The sequence below is a fragment of the Hemitrygon akajei genome, chromosome 14 (genome assembly GCF_048418815.1).
Source record: "Hemitrygon akajei chromosome 14, sHemAka1.3, whole genome shotgun sequence".
Lineage (NCBI taxonomy): Eukaryota > Metazoa > Chordata > Chondrichthyes > Myliobatiformes > Dasyatidae > Hemitrygon > Hemitrygon akajei.
In genome coordinates, this window is record NC_133137.1 from 95,793,869 (window position 1) to 95,818,114 (window position 24,246).

Genomic DNA, 24,246 nt, shown 5'->3' on the forward strand with positions numbered 1-24,246 from the left:
TAGGTGTGCACTCTATCTATGCCTCTTACCATCTTGCAAACCTCAATCAGGTCACCTTTCATCCTCCATCGCTCAAAAAGAGAGAAAACCTGGTTTGCTCAAACTTTCCTCATGAGATATGCTCTCTATTCCAGGCAGCATCCTGATAAATCTCTTCTGTACCCTTTCTAAAACTTCCACATATTTCCTGTAATGAAGTGACCAAACTTGAACACAATATTCTGAAGTGTGGTCTAACCAGAGTTTTTTTTTATATAATAGAGCTGCAACATTATCCTAGGTACTCTTGAACTCAGTCCCCTGTCTAATGAAGACCAGCACTCTGTATGTCTTTTTAACTGCCCTTTCAATTTGCATGGCAACTTTGAGGGATCTACAGAAGTAGACCTCAGGATTCCTCTGTTCCTCCACACTGTTAAGAATCCTGTCATTGAACTTGTATTCTGCTTTCAAGTACAGGTCACTAATCCGGCACCCATTGGGACCTGCGGAGTGCTGGATTAGTGAAAATGCCGAATTACAGAAGGATCACATTAAGCAATAGCTAATCGCCTCATCATACCTTTAAAATATCACGTAAATCAGTACAGGTTAGATAATAATGAAACAAGTATTAAATGAGTAGCAAGTGAAATTTTAATGAAGTAATATGGGCAAAGATAAAATAAAGGGTACAGGTAAACGTACAGGAGTTAACTGATACAGAGCAGTTGAGCACTTCTGCTTCTAAAGTGAGATGTTTAATATACCTTCAGGCAAAGTTACATGTTTGCAAGTGTGGGATTGTCAGGATCATCAACATCTTCATCTTGAAAAATGAGTGAAGCATCAGGAACTGGTGCTGAAACTGGCACAACAGCTTCTTCAAAAACTGTTGGTGGCAGCACATCTGGGTGAGCAGAAGCAGAAGTCGGAGAAAGGAGGTCTTCTATGCTACATTTCACTCGACCACCAGGCGGTCTGGAATTCGGCACTGGGCTCTTCCCTGTTCACTCGCAGTTACCTTGGGAATTCTCATTAGTTTCTTTTCCTCCACTTAGTCATATGCTTAAATTCAGTGGGTCACCACATCTGATCTGAGGTCGTAGGCAGAAGACAACGGAGCGCCGGTTGGGCGGCGCCAGAGGGCAGTGTGTGACTGCCGGCAGGTGGGCGAGAGGGCGGACTGACCCAGCGTGTGCCAGCTCCCCCGCGGCTGGTGGGTGCCAGGCGGCCATGCCTCACGCAAATGAAATTAATAAATGCAGGAAAACCAGCAGGAATCATCTGTCTGTGCTTATAAGAGTGCGCCAACACGTGAACAGATCTAGCGCAACCAAAACAATGCGCAACAGATTGGTACGGTGGCCCAGGAAATTTGAAATTACAGTTGCGTGGAAAATTTGAAATCAGTGCCAGATTATCGAGGGAACCAGATTACAGGTAGTCGGATTAGTGAAGGTCGACTGTCTGACCTTACAAAGTGTATCACATCATACTTTTCTGGATTGAACTCCATCTGCTACTCTTCAGCTACTTATCAATGTTCTGTTGTAACCTAGAGTAATCTTCTATACTATCCACACCACCACCAGCCTACTTGTCATCTATTAATTACTTACGCACACTTCCTGATCTAAGTCAGTACAGATCCCTGTGGAATAGCACAGGTAAACTGACCTTCAAACAGAGTACACTCCATCTACCACTACCTTCTGCTTTCTGTGGGCAAGTCAATTCTGAATCCATAGAGCCAAATTTCCCTGGATTCCATTTCTCCGGATTTTCTGAATGAGCCTGCCATTGAGAGCTTTGTTGAATGCCTTACTAAACTCCACATCCATCGCTTTACCATCAACAATTTGTTATGTCACCTGGAACAATTCAATCAGGCTCAAGAGGCACGATCTGCCCTCAGAAAGCTTTGCTGAGTATCTCGAATCAGATAATGCTCCAAATATTTGTTAATCCTTTCTCTAAGAATCCACTCTCAATAGTTTGCCCACCACTGATGTAAGACTCATCGGTGTGTTATTCTAAGGATTACTACCTTTCTTGAACAAAGGCATTACATTTGCCATTCTCCAATCTTTTGGTATTACTCCTGTGGCCAGTGAGCACTCTCTAAGAACATCATGAAAGGTGCAGCAATCTCTTCCCTTGCTTCACATAGTAACCTGGAGCATATACCGTCCAGCCTTGGGGACTTGTCTATCCTAATGGTGTTTGGAAGTTCCGGTATATCCTTTTTCTTACCGATATGTTCCAGCATGTTACGCTGTTCTAAACAGTTCTCATATTCATCAAGGTCCCTCTCACTGGTGAATACAGAAGCAAAGTATTCATTAAGGACCTTCTCCAACTCCAGGCTCATGTTTTCACTTTTATCCCTGCTCCGTCCTTCCCTTACCCTAGTTATCTTCCTGTTCTTCACGTATGTGTAGAATGTTTAAAGTTTTCCCTAATCCTACTCACAAAAACCTTATATACCCTTCCATCACGCCACCAGTAACTTTTGCAAGATAGTACCGGTAAACCATGGTGATGTTCTGCAGGCTACAGACAATGCTTTTGAACTTTTCTAGCTCTCTTAGTCCCTACTTAAGCTCCTTCTTGTCTCTCAAGAGTCCTGTCTGATCCTTCCTAAACCTTAAATATGCTTCCTTCTTCCTCTTAATTAGCTGTTCCACTTCTCTTTTGATTCTTATGGTTTCTTCATACTATCGTCCTTTTCTTGCTTCAATGGGACAAACCTATCTAGAATGCCAAGCAAGTGCTCCCTAAACAACCTCTACATTGTCATTGTGCATTTCCCTGGGTATATCTTCCCAATTTATGATACCAAGTTTCCACCTCATAACATTAGAATTTGCTTTCCCCTAATTAAATGCTTTCTCATACCATCTGCTCCTTTCCCTGACCATGGCTATGGTAAAGGTCAGCAAGCTGTGGTCACTCTCTGAAATACTGTATTCACCCACCAAGAGATCTGTCCCCTAACCAGATTCATTGCCTAGTACTGAATTCTATATGGCTTCTCCTCTAGTCAGCCTGTCAACATACTGTATTGTGTCAGGAGCCTTTGCTGAACACATCTGACAAGCTCTGCCCAATCTAGCTCTTTTTGCAGTAATAAAGTGCCATTCAGTATTAAGGAAGTTACATTCATGCATGACAACAGTCTTGTTTTTACGCCTTTCCCAAGTTCTGCTCTTCAGTTTCTCTTGCAACTGGTGGTTCTATAGAATACTCCAAATGGTGATTGTTCCCTTCCTGTTTTTGGCAATCACCCACACTGTTTCAGTAGATGATCCCTCTATGATGTCCTCCCTTTCTGCAGCTATGATACTCTCTCTAATTAACAATGCCAGTGCCCCACCTCTTTTACCTCCTTACTTGTTCCTTTTGAATCCCAGATCATTCCTGCCCTCGTGACAGCCAGATCTGTGTAATGGCCACGGTGTCGTCATTCCACGAAGCATATGTGTCTTTAAATTTCTTCTTGCTAACATAGTCCACCTCCAGGTGGTGAGCTGCTGCCTTGTTCATCTGCAGTCATTCTGGTCAAAGTACTTCTACAATACTATTGGGTAGGAAATTTTAGGGTTTAACCAATTGGTGGTAAAGTATACACAATATGTTACATGAGAAGGAACTGGTAGGTGTTTCCTATAAGTCTGGTGGGAGGTGTTGTCTGAAAAGCCTGGATTATATTTTAGATGGTGTACACTACAGTCACTGGATAGAAAGAATTAACATTTTAGGTATTTGATGAGATGTCAACTAATTTGACAACTGTGGATAAGACTTAAGTTGTGTTCTGATGTTGGCATTTAAGCTAGGTGGTCAATTTTGACATAATCTTGGGCTGTCAGTAATGTTAGTCCATGGAACCAAGATGAGAGAGAGAGAGTTGGGTTTTATCCTGGCTTCAATGCCAGCACACTCTAGCAGAACTGTTTGGGAGATGGTTAATCTCGATGGTACTGCCAGACTGTTGAATGATACTTTCAGGAATAAATTTTCACATAGTAATTAGCTATAATCTGGAGAACCTTGTCTTTCACAAGACTTTAGATGTTAGATGAGCTATATAGATATTAGCCAAGATTATTAAGGATTGTGGTGTTTATATTAAAAAGAATTGGAAGTGAAGGTGATGTGCATTTTCATTATTGAATGGTGATGATGGTTTGTGGGGCTGAAAGGTCTGTTCCTGGATAAGGTCTTTGACTTTTGGTCCATTGTTTCAAGACATGAATAAACACAGATTTGGAGTGAGCTATTTTGTGCAAGCTGGTGTTTTGGAGTGTGCCATCTTGTTTATACTGGAGATCTGACTTGAAACTTGATATATATAGCCCAGAGATCAAATGATCCAAGTTCAAACACCAACCACCAGCAAATCTGATGTTATTGATTACGGCTGATTGTGATGTGGGGTCAGGGAATTATTTAGGCTGTTAAGCTGTTTGATTTTTTTAAAGTTTTACTGTTCTGTTGTCAAAATGGTGATGGGGTAACTTTTGTCTTTTTAGGAAGGTATTTTATCATCCCATCATGTGTCAATGTCACAGGAACCAAACGGAAGCGGAAAAGCTTTGGAAAAGTGAAAGACTTTGGGAAATGGTTCTCTGGAATATGTGAGTGGCTCCTGATATGGTTCTCCCAATGATCGTTGAATATGTTGTTACTAGACTGTGGCCCCTGGGGTCTGCATTGAGCATGGATGTTTCAAATGTCACTATTATATGTATCAAATATTGTGGGTATCTTCTGTTAAAAGTGAGTTATCTATAGATGGGATTTATAAACTGAAATCTGTTTTAAAGTGGCTTGTAGTTGGTGTACTCTGCACAGTGATGTTTACTGCTGTTTTCTCTCTGTTTCTTTGTTGCTCTGCTCCCTTTTTCTTTTAATTTATTAGATTATGGTGGACAGAATGATACAAAGAAAAAGAGAGGACCAATGTTTGCAGGTGAGAATTAATACTTATAAAGTAAGGCCAGTTTTTATTCCTACCTCAGTGGTTCATTAAAAGGATCTTCCCTGACTTTATTGACTGAAAGAATCGGGGTGATTCAGCTGCAAGAGGAATAGCACCCAAATCCTGACTGAATCCTATTTCTTCACTGAGCACTTGGTTTACCCATTTCCGTAATCTCACTCTGGCCTGTTTTTTGTCCTCTGGCCACATTTGCTGTGGGTAGATTGGAAAGCTAGTGGCAAAGACCAGTTCACGTTTGCAGTTTAATGAGAAATTAGATGTCACATTTTTGATGCTGTTTCTAATAAGCAACCCCCGCATTAGAGGGATTGCATTCCTGGAAAATTGCATCATCTGCACATGTATCAAGAAAAGTGAATTGGGAAAAAAAAATTGAGAGCAAATTTTAGTCCATGTCATAAAATTTTGGGTAGTGATTTATGAACTCTGTAGGAGTAAATTGATGTTGTTTGAAGTAGTTGCAAAGGGGTCAACTGTATTTAAGTGGAAAGCTGGAGAGGGTCCAGAGATAGCTCCAGAGGCAATTACAAGAATGGATGAGAAGCCATTACATAAGACTTTTTGCAGATCTTTGAAAGTAATTCAGCAATGCAGAAGAATATGGTGCTAAGTGTTGTGGACAAGTCAGGAAATGTATGAAAAAAGCTTAATTTGATAATTTTGATAGAATGTTATTTGTTACTTTGAGAGCTATTGCGTTGCTCTAGGTGGGGTAGAAACCAATGTGTGGGTATTTGAAAATAGAATTGTTGGAGGCAAGAATGTGGATTTGCCAAAGGAAACTGGAAATAGAAGAAATTATTGGAGGGAAGTTTAGGGGAGACATCAGGGGTAAGTTTTTTACACAGAGGGTTGTGAGTGCCTGGAATGACTTTCCAGGGATGGTGGTGGAGGCTAAAACATTAGGGGTATTTAAGAGCCTCTTGGACAGACACATGGATGAAAGAAAAGTGGAGGGTTATGGGGTAGTGTGGGTTTAGTACTTTTTTAAAAAAGGATTATATGGGTCAGCACAACGTGGAGGGCTGAAGGGCCTGTACTGTGCCGTAGTGTTCTATGGTTCTATTGAATGGTGATTTGCAAAGGGGCATCAATTACTTATGAAGAATGTAATAATTTTGGTGTATGTTATGAAGGTATTTGTGGCAGTACCTGTGGGGAGAAGACTATAACAACATCAGGTGAAGCAAAGGCAGAATGGATGTTATGAAGGAATTACTCTAGGAGTTAGGTTGTTTTGGAAACTTGAGCTTGGAGAGAGCATAATGGCAAGGTGAGAAGAAACTAGGTTCAGAATCAGGTTTAATTATCACTGTCTTATATGACATGAAATTCGTTAATTTAACACAGTAGCAGCAGTATTGTGCAAACACCTAAATTACAAAATAAATAGTGCACAAAAAGGAATAATGGTTCATAGGCCACTTAGAGATCTAATAACTATGGGGAAGAAGCTGTTGCTGAACCATTAAGACTCCTCTGTCTCCTCCCTAATGAAGTATGTTTCTCATGATGAGGGTTCTTAATGATAGATTCTGCATTATTGAGACTCTGCCTCGCTGGTGGGTGGTGGTGGTGGGGTTGTGCTTGTGATGGAGCTTGCTGATCTTACAACTCATTTTGCAATCCTATGCATTGAAACCTCCATATCAGGCTGTGATGCAACCAGTGAGAATGCTTTCCACCATACATCTATAAAAATTTGCAGGATTCTTAAGTGACATACCAAAATGAAAGAGAAATTTCAAAACCTATGTCAGTGATAATGAACCTAATCTTGATTTCCTCAAACCTCCAATAAAGTAGACCCACTGGCATGCCACCTTTGTGTTTGCATCAGTGTGTTGGAACCCAGACAGATTGTTGGAGCTGCTTGCCCATTCCACTACTAAACCCTCAAATGAGGACTGTTACGGGTTCTCCCGACTTCCCCCTTCCTGAAGTCTACAGTCAGTTCCTTGGTCTTGATTATGTTGAATGCAAGGTGGTTGTTGCAACACCGCTCAACCAGCTAAGATTTTACCAGCAACAGTAAATTTATAATAGAAAATCGCATTTGAGTTGTACTTAGCTACACAGCCACGTGTGTAGAGCAAGTACGGCAGTGAATATGTGCATCTTTGAGGAGTGCCAGTGTTATCAGTGAGGAGAAGATGGAATCACTGATATTTTCCTAAAGATGAAGTAGAGGATCCTGTTGCAGAGGGGGTACAAAGGCTGAGGCTTAGAAGCTTGGTGATTAATACTGAGGGTATTGACTACTGAGTCTCATGTGGTTTCTTTTGCTGTTGCCTAGGTGCTCCAAAGCAGAGTGGAGAGCCATTGGCTTTTGCATCCACTGTAGACGTGTTGTGGCTGTAGACAAATTGCAGTGGGACCAAGTTGTTGCTCTGCAGGAGTTAATTCTAGCCATAACCAACTTCTCAAAGCACCTCGTTACGATAGATGTGGTTGAGGCAGTTCATCCTGATCTTGGGCATCAGTATAACTGCTGCTTTTTTGAACCAGGTGGGAACGTCAGACCACAGCAGTGAAAGGTTGAAGATGTATTTGAACACTCTAGGCAGTTGATTGGCACAGATTTTCAGTATCCTGCCAGGCACACCATTGGGACCTGACAGATGTTATGTCACCCTCGCATAGAGATCACAGTGTCAAAGTTTAAAGTAAATTTATTATCATAGTACAATACTGTATGTCACCATATACAATGCTGAGATTCATTTTCTCGTGGCCATACTCAATAAATCTATAATAGAATAATAACCATAATAGAATCAATGAAATGCCACACCAACTTGGGTGTTCAACCAGTTTGCAAAGACTAACAAACTGTGCAAATACATAAAGGAAGAAATGATAATAAATAAGTAAGCAATAAATGTCAAGAACATGATGAAGAATCTTGGAAAGTGAGTCAGTGGGTTGTGGGAACATTTCAATGATGAGGCAAGTGAAGTTGAGTGAAGGTATCCTCTTTGGTTAAAGACCCTGATGGTTCAGGGGTAATAGCTGTCTCTGGTGGTGTTAGTCCTGAGGCTCCTGTACCATCTTTCTGATGTTAGCAGCGAGAAGAGGGCATGTCCTGGGTGGTGGAGGTCCATCATCACTGTCGCTGGATGCTGTAGGGATTTGCATAGGTTTAGTATTATTCGCCCTTTCAAAGTGTGGGTAAAAGTTGTAGAACTCATTGGGGAGTGAAGCATCAATGTTTCTTATACTGTTAGGTCTCACCTTCTAGGATGTAATAGCTGCTGTACATCTGATTGTGTCTTTAATTTCATTGCCTTTACTCTGTTATAATGGCCTTCTGTAGGTCATACCTGGACCACTTGCAAGATTCAGGATCGCCAGCCTGGAATACCACAGGTCTAAACCTAAGGTTTATCCAGTGTTTCTGGTTTGGGAAAATTTGGGTTGTTATAAGATGATAAGATATAGGAGCAGACGCAGGGCATTTGACCATCGAGCCTGCTCCACCATTCAATCATGGGCTGAACTAATTGCCTTCTCCCCATACCCTTTGATGCCCTGGCTAATCAAGAACCTATCTATCTCTGCCTTAAATTCACCCAATGACTTGGCCTCCACAGCTGCTCATGGTAACAAGTTCCACAGATTTACCACCCTCTGACTAAAGTAATTTCACCACATCTCAGTTCTAAATGGGTGTCCTTCAATCCTGAACTCATACCCTCTTGCCCTGGCCTCTCCTACCATGGGAAATAATTTCGCCATATCTGATTTGTTCAGGGCTTTTAACATTTGGAATGTTTCTATGAGATCCCCCCTCATTCTCCTGAACTCCAGGGAATAGAGCCCAAGGAGCTGCCAGTTGTTTCTCATACAGTAACCCTTTCATTCCTGGAATCATTGTCGTGAATCTTTTCTGCACCCTTTCCGATGTCAGTATATCCTTTCTAAAATAAGGAGCCCAAAACTGCACACAATACTCCGTGTGGTCTTATGAGAGTCTTAAAAAGCCTTAAAATCACATCCCTGCTCATATGTTCCGTACCTCTAGAAATGAATGCCAACATTGCATTTGCTTTTTTCACCACCGACTCAGCCTGGAGGTTAACCTTTAAGGTATCTTGCATAAGGACTCCCATATCCCTAGCATCTCTGCATTTTGAATTCTCTTCCCATCTAAATAATAGTCTACCCATTTATTTCTTCCACCAAAGGACATGACCATACACTTTCCAACACTGTATTTCATTTGCCTCTTCTTTGCCCATTCCCCTAAACTATCTAAGTCTCTCTGCAGGCTCTCTGTTTCCTCAACACTACCTGATCCTCCACCTATTTGTGTATCTTCAGCAAATTTAGCCACAAACCTATTAATACCATAGTCCAAATCATTGACATACATCATTAAAAAGCAGCGGTCCCAACACCAACCCCTGTGGAACTCCACTGGTAACCAGCAGCCAGTCAGAATAGGATCCCTTTATACCCACTCTGTTTTCTGTCGACCAGCCAATGCTCCACCCATACTAGTAACTTCCCTGTAATTCCATGGGCTGTTATCAATGCTAAGTAGCCTCATGTGCGGCACCTTGTCAAAGGCCTTCTGAAAATCCAAGTACACCACACCTACTGCATCTCCTTTGTCCCCCCGATTGGAATCTCCTCAAAAAAATTGTAGTAGGTTAGTCAGGCAAGATTTTCCTTTCAGGAAACCATGCTGGCTTTGGTCTATCTTGTCATGTGCCTCCAGGTACTCAGTAATCTCATCCCTAACAATCGATTCCAACAACTTCTCAACCATTGATGTCAGGCTAACAGGTCTTGATAAAATCAGCAACAGCTGTGGTATATTCATTCTGATCCAAAGATGAATCCTTGAATATGGTCCAGTCCACTGATTCTAGTTAATACTGTAAATGCTCCTCCACCTCCCTTGGTCTTCGCATCCCTTTGTGGTCTTCACCAATGGTGCTGCAGTCTTGCATTGATGCATTGTGCTGGTAGCAGAAGTACAGCTAGGTGATTGGACTTAGCAAAGTGCAGGCATGGGATTGATTATGCATGTTGGCTTTTCTGGTTCTTTAATTGTGTCAGTGGTAGCTTGTCAGAGGCTTCTTCATGCTGGCCTGGTTGAACTCCCCTGCTAGCTAGAGCTTGGAATGTTTTGTTGTGGGGAAAATGGGAGGAAAGGACTTGGAACTGAGTAGTCTATCTTTGTAATCCGATCTATGTTCCTCAGTATTTGTAGTTAGAGATGAGTTGATGGGGTTTCTTAGTAAACAATTGTCTTTTGGCTATGAATTTTTATAAACGGGGAGGCTCAACATCTGGAGCAGACTAAGCAAAGTAGTTAAATGTTTACATTGAAAGTAAAGGTTTGAGCTGCTCCAATGTGCCTTTGAGTGATTATAAAATGATTTGCTCTGTAGATATGGAGGTTCTGTACTGGAAACACATGAAGGAAAGACTGGGGGCACAAAGGAAGTATCAGCACAGAATGGTGAGTAACCTGCAAGTTGATATTGGTACGAAAAGATCAAGGGACTCTACCTACAAAGTATTTGTCAAATTGATTTATTGTAATAATTCCCCTTCTGGTGATTGGAGATTATTTAAAGAGGAACCTTGAATTCTCTGTCTATCGAATTATGTTCTTGGCTAAGGTCAGAGGCAGTACAATCTTACTAACTTTCAGATATGGGCACAATTGGAGCCGGTCACAAAGTGGAACCGTGGTTTGGCATGATTGTATACATTGATTATTGCCTTGAAAGGGGTTAGTGAGGGTGTATGATTAGATGAGCCTTCTGATAGGGCTTTGATGTGGTACATAGCTGGGATGGATCTCTTGAGGCAGAAGTATGGATGGAGTGGATATCTTAAGGTTGGTGTATGGTTTCGCAGTAATAAAACAAGGCTTCATAGTATAAAGTAAGGTAGAGAAACTTTAGGGAGTATAGCAGGCTAGATAAATAAGCATGGTTAGAAATATGTGAAAAATATATGTAAAAAAAATGTGGAAAAATTGAGGCCATCACAAAGGGGGAAAAAAAGAAAGTTTTATTAAATATGAGAAATTGAAAAGTGTCGATGCTCAGAGGGACTTGCAAGTTTTGTATTATTTACTGGAAGATGCAGCTTCAGCAAGCAGTTAAAAAGGCATATGGTATACCTTGGTCTTTATGATAAAAAGATATAAGTACTTGCTCCAATTATATTGGGGCCTCACGAGGCTAAATACATTATCTTGGATGTAGGTCTGGTTCGTGTGGTTCTCGGAACAATAGAGTGCAGTGAGAATTTATGAGTGATTACTAGCTTTGTTGTAAATGATTAAGCAGATTGCTAAATGTATTCAAAACAGGTTAAGAGACATGACTTAGTGGAGAAAAGTAATGAGATAAATGATCAGTCACGGTCTTTTTTAATTGGAGCATGTCTTAAGTAAGGTTCATGATTGATAGACATCCTGAGGGTGGTGAAAGCTTGTTGAGGTGGTATTGTTTTGGGGTGACTGGGGATAGTACTTGGGCTGCTTTGTCCTTGGTGTTTGTTGTATGCTGTAATAGGGTTTGGGAGGATTGTGCATGGTTGGATGTCGTGTATGTGGCTTGAGGGCATTGAGCATGAACCCTTCTATGATAGGTAGGTGGAACTTGCTTAGTTTCCACCAAGTATAGAAATGAATTGTTTGCAGATGACAGATCAGATGGATGAAATAGTGAGAGGAATCTGATTTCTGGAATGCCAATGAGTAATTGAGGTTGTTTGTATGCGGGGGAGTTTGAAAAGGAATTGGAAATTATAGAGTCTAATTCAGGTGCTTTGCTTTGTCGTCCCTAATGCATTTGCTGATGCATTCCGGTTTATGTCAATGCTCCTGCTGTTGGTGTATATAATTATGTTAATGAAGTCTTTCCTCTGCAGATTGCTGTACGTGGGCGAGTAATAGAAGAGTTAGAAACTGAAGCAGGAAATGTGGAAGAAGAATTAAACAAGTTGCAAGAACAAGATGAAGACCATCTGGATTATGATGGAGTGGAAGGTAGTTAAAGAGACGGAATTTCACACTTTTTTTACACGGGTATAGTTCTGTGTTTCTTGCAGCCTCAGTACTTTGTTACTCTGCTGCAGTTATCAGTTGGTTTGGAATGAAATCCTAGTGTAGGACTCAAACTGGAAAGTGCTAGGGGCAGATTCCTGCCTTCCAATTGTGGTGTAATTGAACATTGGCTTCTTCCTTAGCTCAGTCAGCCAGTATGTAGGCTTCAATTATTTTATTGAGAAAGTGATAATTGGATGTAGCAAAGGATATATTTCTAATCCACTGCTAAATATCATAAATATATTATTCTCTTCTGTATCTTGATAAAACTGTCACAAACATCTCTTGGGATTGGGACCATTTCTGATCTTTCCCAGTAATTGGAGCATAGCTGCTAGGTTCATTGGAAGAATCAGGGGTTCCATTTTTGGCTTGAATATATCGGCTTTGCCTTGAATACCACACTATATTACCTGAAAATCAGGCAAGCCCTAGGATATTTAAGTAAATTTAGTACAACTTGTAATCTTCTGTCTTGGCTAGGTAGAATCTCAATATTTAGGCTGCAATCAAGCCATATGTGTTGTCAAATCTGTACTAGTGCTATAGTGTATAAAACAATCAAAATCTCATAATTTGTATTCTTCTATCTCAAACAACTTTCCTTTTCCAGTTGCTATGGACAGCTAGTGAATTTCATACATAAAGCAGTGTCAGTGAAATTGCCTTGCTCTTGCACAGAAGGGATCTACATTTTCAGGATTGTACAACATATAGAAATGCAGAAAATGAGACCAGGAGCAGTCTATTTGACCTTTTGAGCCTACTCCACCATTCTTTATGATCACTGCTCATACTCTTAAATTCAATGCTCACTCACTCCCTAAAATTTTTGATATCTTTTACATATACAAATCTACTGGCCTCCATAAATTTAAGTTTATTTAGTGGGGGTTGGAGGCTAATACTGTCACGTTTAAGAAGTAGTTAGATGGGCATAGCAGAAGAGGTTACAAACTGAGTGCTGCAAAATGGGATCTGTATGGACAGGTACGTGATGGCTAGCATGCCTCTGAACCACTGTCTGTCTCACACTGCTTGCAGACAGATCCATAATGTAAATTTTCTGAAAACAATCCATCGAATTGGATTTGAACTAATGCTGCCTGATCCTATACTCTCCTAAAGAAATATTTTTGAGTGACTGAACATGTGCTCGCTGAAATGCTGCACTTTCGCATTACAAGCCTTGTAGGTTGGTCTGTTTTGGACAAATGAAAGCTTGTCATGGCCTGAAGGGTTCATACACACCTGTACCAAACACAGACTTTTGAGTAAAGGGGTAATATCACATGCCATAAGGGGATATTATATTCTTTAGCTCTTTACTAGGTGTGAGGGAGGAGATACCGGAAATGAGTTGTATCTATTGCCTTTCACAATGAGACTTTGCCACAATCATTAATATTCATGGAGTATTGTCATTAACAAACCATTTTAACATGAGTTAATGTACAGTGCTAATAAAAACTTAAGAAAAGGTGCAGAAGGAAGTTATTTTCCTTGTCTGTTGGATCAGAGCAGCAAATGTTTTAAGGGCAGAGCTCAGAACAACAGCAGCTGGTTTGTCTTTGGTCTGATATCCTACAGACAATCCTGCTGTGTACACCACACATAGTTTCAGAGCAATCATTTCACATGTTATTGACCACCATTGTCCAATCTACATAATTTCTTTGTGTAGGAGGTGGGATTTATTTCCTCCTACTCAATCTCAAATAGGCAGCAGAAACAGAACTTAAAAAAGCTGCAGGAGTTGGGTGCATATTTGTGATTAGTTAGAATCGTTAAGTGCAATTTAATTGTGGCTTGGGAAGAAATTAAGTCAGGATTATCTTCCAGATACTCTTGATTAATGCTGGTTAGCAACAAATAGTCTTGAACTGGAATGAATTAAATTTTCATTTACCTCAAATACCAGAAAGTAAGTGAAACATTTTGAACTTCCACTCCTTTTATTTCTTTCTACATTGCTGATGAATTTCATCTGAATTTTGCCATAAATTTCATTTTACAACAAACCTCTTGCTCTAGTTAGCTGGAATTGGGCATCCAGGACACTTTGCTGCAAAGGTTGTTCTAATTGATTAAAGTTTAGCCAATTGTGGTCCTTGCAGTAAACTGATGCACCCAGTCCTACGTGGGGATTCTGCAATTTGGACAGTTCATTTATGGGTTTAAGAGGAGACAGAGTGCCCCTGCTTTTTTTTTTTCAGGTTATTTCCCAATCAACTAAGGACCTCTGATTCCATGAGGACACATGCTCATTTTGTGCTTAATGGTCATGAGGTGATGTGGTATATTCATCTACAAAAAATAGGCTGAGTTATAAACAATGAGTAGAAGTGTAAATTGAAATAATTCTGTCAGCGTTCCTGCATTAGTGAGCATTTGATGATTGCTGCTGTTGAAGGAACTGAATCTTTTGAAACGGTTCTTAGTTTTCTTTGGGTACATTGATCCCTTTTGTGACTGAGATTTTTAATAATAGATTTCTAGTATGAATATGTGCAAATTGTATAACTGTTCCACAAACGGTTAACTTATAACTGCTCCGCAATTACAGGGTATCCTGCCCTAGATTTGATAGTGGGAGTGAGATAGTGAATATTATTCAGTTAAACAATGCAGACAGTTGGAAAACTTTTGTTTTGATAAGCATTTCTTTTACTTTAGATGACTATGGCATTGATTTGGAACATGAAGCTGTTGGATCTCAGGAAAACCATAGCCCCATGAATTTGGGTAATCATTAAAATCATAATCTAACTGTATTGTAACCCACTATTTCTTCTTGCCCATAATTAGATAAATGTTTCATTCCCATCCTTTCCTGTTATATCCTACATATACCACCTCCCCCCACAACCCCTCACCATGTAACTTGGGATGATCCTTTCTCCCCTTCCACAACTCTGGGTAGACCTTGCCCGTTTCCTCTAACCTTCAGCTTTGGATCTTTTCTCCATTATTAGTGAGTAAATGCTCTCCTTTCCTGTAAGTTAAGGGAAATTTTTCTTCTCCCACTCTCTTTGCTTCACCAGTATGAACTTCCTTGCAATTTAAGTAAAACTTTTATACCCTCTCCTCTCACCTACATCTTACCATCAATACAAATAGTGACGTACTTGTTTTCACTAATTGTACCTTTCCTTATAATTCTGAGTTAATCTGTCCTCTAAAGCCTCTTTTGTCCGTGATTAAATCTTCCATTTATAATTTCAGATCCTCTTGGAGAAGCTGGATTTGCGAGTTACGAGGAGCTTGTCAGAAGGAATGTGGTATGCAAAACACCTGTCAATAAATCATTTTTAAGTATTCTTTTTTAGTTTAATACCTGTAGCTTTAATATCTAGGCCTTTTAAAATGCCGATACTAGGCTTAACCTGTAGGTTCTGAATTATAGTAGGAATTCTAAGCAGGAATTTCTGACTGGTAGTTTTGAGACATTTCTGCTGTACTGAAACTCAGAATCTTCACTCTGGATTTCAGCAGTGAATGGCAGGATCGGAAGTTTAACATTATAATTTAATTTTTGGGGTGTGGATGTTGGAAAGCCTGAACTTATTGTTCATCCACGAGAAACTGATGTTGTACTTTTCCCCCCAAATTGAAACTTCCTCTGTTGCTTTGGCACCATCACTTCTGATTGAGTCTCTTTACTCTGTATTGAACAAGGGAAAGAGATTTCGGAAGTGAAGGAGCAATGTATCTTACTCTCGTAAAGCTTCCTGCTTTTCATTATGTCTCTATATTGGAGGACTGTATTGTGAGTATCTGTGTTCAGTCCTGAAGTGTGAATGAGTTTACAGGCACTTGCCATTTTAGTTCTCCATCTCGGTTCCCACTCAGAAGAACCCTCTGACCTTGATCTCTACATTGTTCCCTTAAAGCTTGAGAAGGAGCAACACCTCTCTTTCCATCCAAGCAAATTGCAGCCTTCTACATTTGAAATTGTAATCAATTTCATATTTCTACAAGTGTCTGTAACTTTGATTATTACAGTTAATTATATTGTTTTCCTCAATTACAATTCTTCTGATATTTTCCTATTTATTCTGTTGTCACTTTATTTCATCTTGCACTTGTTCTCCTTTTTGAAACACAATTACTCCATACTTATAACCCATTGTGCACCTCCCCTTTTATTTTTTCACCCTTCCTTTTGTCCCAACCTTTTCTCTACAGCTAAGCACATATTCTGTCTTTGTCCCTAGATTTAATAAAAGATAACCTTAACTTGAGCATTAGCTCTGAATTTCCAGTCAGTTATACAGCACAGAAAACGGATACCACCTCAACCAAGCTACCTGAGATAGTCCTATTTGTCTGCGTTTGGCCTTTATCCCTCTGAAGGTTTCCTATCCATATACCTGCTTGGAGGTTGTCAGAGAGATGCTATGGAAACTTGAGCTCACACAGTACATCTTGACTATTAAATATGCTTTCTTAATGTACTAATGCTACTCTAACTGATTATATTCTCCCAGACAATTTCTTACTTTGGACCTTTCTGTAATGCTCAAGGATAATATCTGTGCAGTGGTAAATCAGAAATCAGGTTTAATATCATTGGCATATGCCATGAAAATTGTTGTTTTGCAGCAGCAGTATATTGTAATAAATAAAGCTATTAATTTCAGTATGAAATATATTTATTTCATTAAGAGTTTATATTTTTATTAAATAAGTATTTCCAAAGAGAGGGGAAGAATTACTGAGGTAGTGTTCGTGGGTTAATTGTCCATTCAGAAATTTGATGGTAATGGGGAAGAAGCTGTTCCTGAAACATTGAGTGTGTGTCTTCAAGCTCCTACACCACCTCACTGATGTTAGCAGTGAGAAGAGGGCATGTCCAGGGTGATGGGGTTCCTTAATGAAGGGTACTGCCTTTCTGAGGGATTGAGGGTGTCCTGGATGCTGAGGAGACTAGTGCCTATGATGGAGCTGGCTGAGTGTACAACTTTTTGCAGCTATTTTTTCTGATCCTGTGCAGTAGCCCCCTCCATATCAGATGATGATGTGACCAGCTAGAATGCTGTCATGGTACTTGTGCAGAAATTTGCAAGCACCTTTGGTGACATTACCAATTCGCAAACTCCTAATGAAATATAGATGCTGTTGTGCCGCCTTTATAACTACATTAATATGTTCGGCCCAGGACAGATCCTCAGAAATATTGACACCCAGGAACTTGTGAAAATGCTCATCCTTTCCACTTCTGATTCCTCTGAGGACTGCTATGTGTTTCCTCAACTTATCCCTCCACGATCAGCTCCTTGGTCTTTCTGACATTGAGTACAAGGTTGTTGCTGTGATGCCACTCAAACAGCTGATCTATCTCGCTCCTGTTCGCATCCTTGTCATCTGAAATCTGCCAACAACATTTTAGATGGATTTGTAGATGGTGTTTGAGTTGTGTGCAGCCATATAATCATGGGTGTAGAGACAGTTGAGCAGTGGGCTAAGCACACATCCTTGAGGTGCACCAGTAAATGTCCCTTGGTGTTCTGCACTTAAGAGGAATAGTGCACAGGGCTGCTTCAGTTGTCCCCAAATCTTTAATTCCTGGTTTTCATGGAATTCCACCTAGAATCTTGGTTATTGGATTAAATGCTGACCTATTCTTGTATTCCAGGAACTGTTTATTGCTAACTCCCAGCAGTATGCCCAGGAAACTGCTCTGTCACTTCGTGTTAAGAACTGGGAGGAAACGATTGGCCCAAGACTAGAAAAAGAAGTAAGTATACTTCAGTTGAGCTAATGCAAGGAGCAATGTTTAGTGGGTCAATTGTTTTTTTCTGATAAGCTAGACTGGAAGCAAACTTCATTACTCGTCTGTAGCACCACTCATTTTTTTTCACTTTACATTTGTGGCAGTTCAGTAACCAGTAAAATGGGAAGAGAGGAATCTGCGGAATATGAAATCTGTCGAAAAATAAACAAAATAATGTGTAGGACACTGTGAAAAGGTTAAAAAGTCAAGTGTGGGGATCTGCTAGCACTTTGGAAATTGGAGGCAGTGCAAATACCAGGCCAAATTTCAGGGCTGAGAATTAAACATTACAGTGCAGTTCTTGTATTTTTTTTGGTTTTAAAATAGCCATCAATAAAACAAAAATATAGTTATAGATAAAGATAGATGATAAAGCAATAATTGCACAATCATTTATGTTCTGTAGAAAGGACATGAAGGAAGAAGGATGAAAATTAATCATGGAAATATGTTAACATAACTATGGGAAATTGTAACTATTCTGAAATTAACCAGTTTAGAGAAATATAAAGGTGATGAGTGCAAAATTGAATATCTGAATCATGTGAGGGCATTTTGGTTTGAATATACATAATCTGATTGTATTTTTCAGTTATTCATTCGAATGAATAGATACTTACCAGTACAGTATTCCCAATCAGCTGACAGAAGTAAAAACACTGATCATATTTTTTTGTTTGAATTTGGGTATATTCTTGCTTTCAATTTTGGATCAATAACATTCTGAGTTTTTGGTCCAACCAACAACTTTTCACTTACGTTAACATATACAATTCTGTTTTGTTGTGCAAGGGGAGGGTGTTTGGGGGGAGCTGATGTTCTGTTTTTTTTTTGTGCAGGGGGAAGGCTTTTTGGGGGTCAATGTTCCTGGTCGTTTTTTGTGAGGGGGGGAAGGGGTTGATGATGTTCAGGGTGTCATTCTTTTTTATGTGGGGGGGGGGTTGCTGTTTCTCTGAATGACTTTCATGTTCTTTGTTTTGTGGCTATCTGGAGAAATACAAATTTCAGAGTTGTATATGGATACAAGCTTTGATAATAAATGAACCTTTGAATTCTGTACAGATTAGACAATCCTTTAAAATATTATTGGCATTGTGTTCATATTAAACATAATATAATGTTTATTGAGCAAACACGAGGAAATCTGCAGATGCTGGAAATTCAAACAACAACACACACAAGATGCTGGTAGAACACAGCAGGCTAGGCAGCATCTATAGGGAGAAGCGCTGTCAACGTTTCGGGCCGAGACCCTTCGTCAGGACTAACCGAACGGAAGGATAGTAATTGGCGCTGCCTCTTGCACGTGTGCTGAGCTCGTTGACTTCATTAACTTTGCCTCCAACTTTCACCCTGCCCTCAAATTTACCTGGTCCATTTCCGACACCTCCCTCTCCTTTCTTGATCTTTCTGTCTCCATCTCTGGAGACGGCCTATCTACTGATATCTACTATAAGCCTACAGACTCTCACAGCTACCTGGACTATTCCTCTTCCCACCCTGTCTCTTGCAAAAAGGCTATCCCCTTCTCACAATTCCTCTGTCTCCGCCGCATCTGCTCTCAGGATGAGGCTTTTCTTTCCAGGACGAAGGAGATGTCTTCCTTTTTTAAACAAAGGGGCTTCCCTTCGTCCACCATCAACTCTGCTCTCAAACGCATCTCTCCCATTTCCTGCACATCTGCCCTCACCCCATCCACCCGCCACCCCAATCGGGATAGGGTTCCCTTTGTCCTTACCTACCACCCCACCAGCCTCCAGGTCCAACATATAATTCTCCGTAACTTCCGCCACCTCCAGCGGGATCCCACTACCAAACACATTTTTCCCTCCCCCCCCCCCCCCTTCTGCTTTTCGCAGGGATCGCTCCCTACGCAACTCCCTTGTCCACTCGTCCTCCCCATCCCTTCCCACCGATCTCCCTCCTGGCACTTATCCTTGTAAACGGAATAAGTGCTACACCTGCCCTTACACTTCCTCCCTCACCACCATTCAGGGCCCTAGACAGTCCTTCCAGGTGAGGCGACACTTCACCTGTGAGTCGGCTGGTGTGGTATACTGTGTCCGGTGCTCCCGGTGTGGCCTTTTATATATTGGTGAGACCCGACGCAGACTGGGAGACCGTTTCGCTGAACACCTACGCTTGGTCCGCCAGAAAAAGCAGGATCTCCCAGTGGCCACACATTTTAATTCCACGTCCCATTCCCATTCTGATATGTCTATCCATGGCCTCCTCTATTGTCAAAATGAATCCAAACTCAGGTTGGAGGAACAACACCTTATATACCAGCTGGGTAGCCTCCAACCTGATGGCATGAACATTGACTTCTCTAACTTCCGTTAATGCCCCTCCTCCCCTTCTTACCCCATCCCAGACATATTTAGTTGTTTGCCTGTTCTCCATCTCCCTCTGGTGCTCCCCCCCTTTCTTTCTCCCGAGGCCTCCCATCCCATGATCCTTTCCCTTCTCCAGCTCTGTATCACTTTCGCCAATCACCTTTCCAGCTCTTAGCTTCATCCCACCCCCTCCGGTCTTCTATCATTTCGCATTTCCCCCTCCCCCCACTACTTTCAAATCTCTTACTGTCTTTCCTTTCGGTTAGTCCTGATGAAGGGTCTCGGCCCGAAACATCGACAGCGCTTCTCCCTATAGATGCTGCCTAGCCTGCTGTGTTCTACCAGCATTTTGTGTGTGATATAATGTTTATTGTTCATTCTTTTTCAAATAATCATTCAGGTCTTCATTTAAACCAAGATTAACTTATTTTCACTCTGTTTATTTTTTCTGCTATATTCTCTAGTGCCTGTGCGACTTTAACTTTAATTGAAGAAATACTTACTCTTAAGCTTCACATATGCCAGTTGTAGTTCAATTCTCAACAAAAGTATTTATATCCTTTACATCCAACTGACAGCTATCAAGTACATCAAAAACACACACAAATTAAGAGTCGATCAGCATGGCAACCAGCACTTCAGCCTACTGAGTCAACGTAACTATTACATATCCATTTACTCCGATCCTATTTATTTTTCTCCCCACATTACCAGCAACTGCTCCCATATGCTACTACATCATACTTGCTGTATATCCCAAGACAAATGTACAGTGACCAATGAACTAATCAACCAGCATGTCTTTAGGATGAGAGGAAACCCATGCAGTCACAGGGAGAATCTGCAAATCCCATATAGTTGGCACCAGAGATTAACATCGAGCCTGCATCACTGGAATTGTGGGGCAAACTTCTAATTGCATTTCTGCACAAACCGAAGCAGTTTCTTAATATTCCCCTGGTAATACATAATCTTTCTCCTTTCTTGGGGTTTCCATCATTTGAAACTTGTTAGGTTCCAGACATTAACCACATAAATGCTTTGAATAATTGGAAACTTAATCATGCAACAGCAGTGGTTTCATAATTGAAGCAGTGCCAAATGATGTCCAGATCATTGTTTGTAATCAGCTTTAATACTGCATTAAGAAGATATGTGCAATTTCTTTTTAAGTGCTATCCCCATTGACACTTCAGGCTTAAATTGTTGATTATGTAAAGAGAATTGAAAAGCTAAAAATAGAGGTTAAATTTCAAGTAATAAGGAAAATTATATGTTGACTGAACAGCATCCAAATGAATTCAAATCCTACTTGTGCTCTGGAGGTTTCATAATGCAAATCTATTGTTTTGAGAAATGTGCCTTTATTATTAGATTTCTTTTTTAAAAAATTCATCTTTTTCCTTGTGTTGAATGTTGAGCAGTAAATTGGAGGTTCCGGGAGAAGCCTCAAGCCCTTGCATCCATGATAGAGGCTGTGAGCAAGTTGCAAAGGAAGATCTTATCAAGGTGCTACACATGAGGCTGCTAAACAAGAGCCCATGGAATTATGGGAAAGTTGCATACGTGGATAGAGCGTTGGTTGATTGGCAGGAAACAGAGTGGGAATAAAGGGATCCCATTCTGGTTGGCTGCTGGTTACCAGTGGTGTTCCACAGGGGTCCGTGTTGGGGCCGCTTCTTTTAATGTTGTATATCAACAATTTGGATTATGGAATAGATGGCTTTGTGGCTAAGTTTGCTGATGATACAAAGGTAGGTGGAGGGGCCGGTAGTGCTGAGGAAACAGAGTCTACAGAGAGACTTGGATAGATTGGGGGAATGGGCAAAGAAGTGCCAAATGAATTACAATGTTGTAAAGTGTACGGCCATGCATTTTGGTAGAAGAGATAAACGGGCAGACTATTATTTAAATGGGGAGAGAATTCAAAGTTCTGAGATGCAACGGGACTTGAGAGTCCTCGTGCAGGATACCTTAAGGTTAACCTCCAGGTTGAGTCAGTGGTGAAGAAGGTGAATGCAATGTTGGCATTCATTTCTAGAGGAATAGAGTATAGGAGCAGGGATGTGATGTTGAGGCTGTATAAGGCACTGTTAAGACCTCACTTGGAATACCGTGTGCAGTTTTGGGCTCCTTATTTAAGAAAGGATGTGCTGACATTGGAGAGGGTTCTGAGAAGATTCACTAAATGATTCCGGGAATGAGAGGGTTAACATATGAGGAAAGTTTGACCGCTCTTGGACTGTGCTCCTTGGAGTTTAGAAGAAACATTTTGGATGTTGAAAGGCATGTACAGAGTGGATGTGGCAAAGTTGTTTCCCATGGTGGGGGAGTCTAGTACGAGAGGACATGACTTGAGGATTTCAGGACGCCCATTCAGAACAGAAATGCGAAAAAAGTTTTTTAGCCAGAGGGTGGTGAATCTATGGAATTTGTTGCCATGGGCGGCAGTGGAGGCCAAGTCATTGGGTGTATTTAAGGCAGAGATTGATAGGTATCTTGAGTAGTCGGCATCAAAGGTTATGGTGAGAAGGTGGGGGAATGGGACGAAAGGGGAGATTGGATCAGCTCATGATGAAATGGCGGAGCAGACTCGATGGGCCGAATGGCCAATTTCTGCTCCTTTGTCTTATGGTCTTATCTATGGTGTACCACCGGAGAAGGGTTTGAAATTCCTATGTATGCAGGTCCCCTGACTCCTATATAGAATGAATTGGGTTAGGAGTATTCTCAACCAAATCTAATAACGAAAAGTGAAGAACAGAAAACTCAATTCATAGTGTAACTTTATAAACTCATGCCTGTCTAAATTTAATTGGTAAATATTATCGATTATGAAACAACTCACAATTATGAAGAAATGGTTAACTTTAGAGATTCTTTTATACACCTTGGGTAAATTTTGCTACATTTTATTTTCTTCCTATTCAGCTGTAGCCCTCTTGATCATCTGCTAAGTTTGTGGCTCATGACCACTCCAGGATTATGAGTTATATTCTTATACTCTAACAAGCAGTTTTTATATCCATGAGTCTTGCAAGCCAAATCCTTTTCAGTTTGTGTTTTTTTTTGGAAATTTGTCTTTCTTCTGGGAATGATTTGTTTCTTAGAAACAGTGGAGATAATCTCCAGCTTACAAAAGGAATGTCTCAATACATTTTGTTTCCCATGAGTTGGAATTTCTACGTGTTTGCCTTTATGTTCCAGTAAACTCTCATCTACGCTGAACATAGAAATCTGCAGCACATTACAGGCTCTTTGGTCCACAATGTTGTGCCAACCATGTAATCTATTATTGAAACTGCCTAAAATTAGCCTAGCGCAGCTGCTTATGAAAAGATCATTTGGGTGCACCACGATAAGAAAACCAATGTTGGCATTCTCTCAGTGAATGTTTTTAATGGCAGAAATAAGGGTGTGAAAGATTACTGGGGGTAGGTGGGAATGTAACTTCAAATTACAATCAGATCAGCTGCTATTAACTGGCAGGGTAGGCTTGGGACCAGGCGATCTACTCCCGGTTTGTATGTAACTTGCCAATAGAGAGTGGATAGGGTGAATAGTAGATGCTCTTAAGAGCAAGCTAAATAAACTTATTGGAGTGGAGTGAATGCTGAAGATCACTAAACCTCAGCTGTAGATTACCAGTGCTGAAGATGAGTGGATATGAATGCAGAGTTAAATGGCTTCTTTCAGTGTTGCATGTTCTGTCATTCTGTTCAACTGTAACATGTTTATTATTTCTTTTATACATTGTAGGAGGAGAGAGCTGCCTTTGCCATCCATGATTATGCAGATAGAATTGTGGATTCATTTGATTACATAAAACAAAGACGTTCATTTGCAAATATTGTGTCTGGAAAGGAGTCATTTGAGGTGTGTCGATACATGCTTGCCTCTCTACAACTGGTGAGTATGCTGTCCTTGAGTTAATGAAATCCTGTTTAGTTTAAAAAAAATTCAAACATTGACTGAGAAAGGAACATTAGTTTTAACACAGGAAATGGAAAACAAAGGCATGAATTCATCATTTTGTGTATGTCTCTGAATCAAACAGTTGTGGCTTCAA

At 40.5% G+C, this 24,246-nt stretch overlaps 1 protein-coding gene across 3 annotated transcripts in view; it reads left to right on the forward strand.

The window, feature by feature from the left end:
- The window catches only part of ncaph2 (non-SMC condensin II complex, subunit H2), a 51,121-nt gene that overhangs the window by 22,715 nt on the left and 4,160 nt on the right, over positions 1 to 24,246 (forward strand). For all 3 annotated transcript variants that reach the window (XM_073066711.1, XM_073066710.1, XM_073066709.1), the window contains 8 exons: positions 4,518 to 4,622; positions 4,907 to 4,957; positions 10,390 to 10,460; positions 11,888 to 12,005; positions 14,742 to 14,810; positions 15,291 to 15,346; positions 17,704 to 17,805; positions 23,937 to 24,086. In XM_073066711.1, coding sequence (XP_072922812.1) covers positions 4,518 to 4,622; positions 4,907 to 4,957; positions 10,390 to 10,460; positions 11,888 to 12,005; positions 14,742 to 14,810; positions 15,291 to 15,346; positions 17,704 to 17,805; positions 23,937 to 24,086 — 722 coding nt within the window. The remainder of the gene's footprint in view (positions 1 to 4,517; positions 4,623 to 4,906; positions 4,958 to 10,389; positions 10,461 to 11,887; positions 12,006 to 14,741; positions 14,811 to 15,290; positions 15,347 to 17,703; positions 17,806 to 23,936; positions 24,087 to 24,246) is intronic.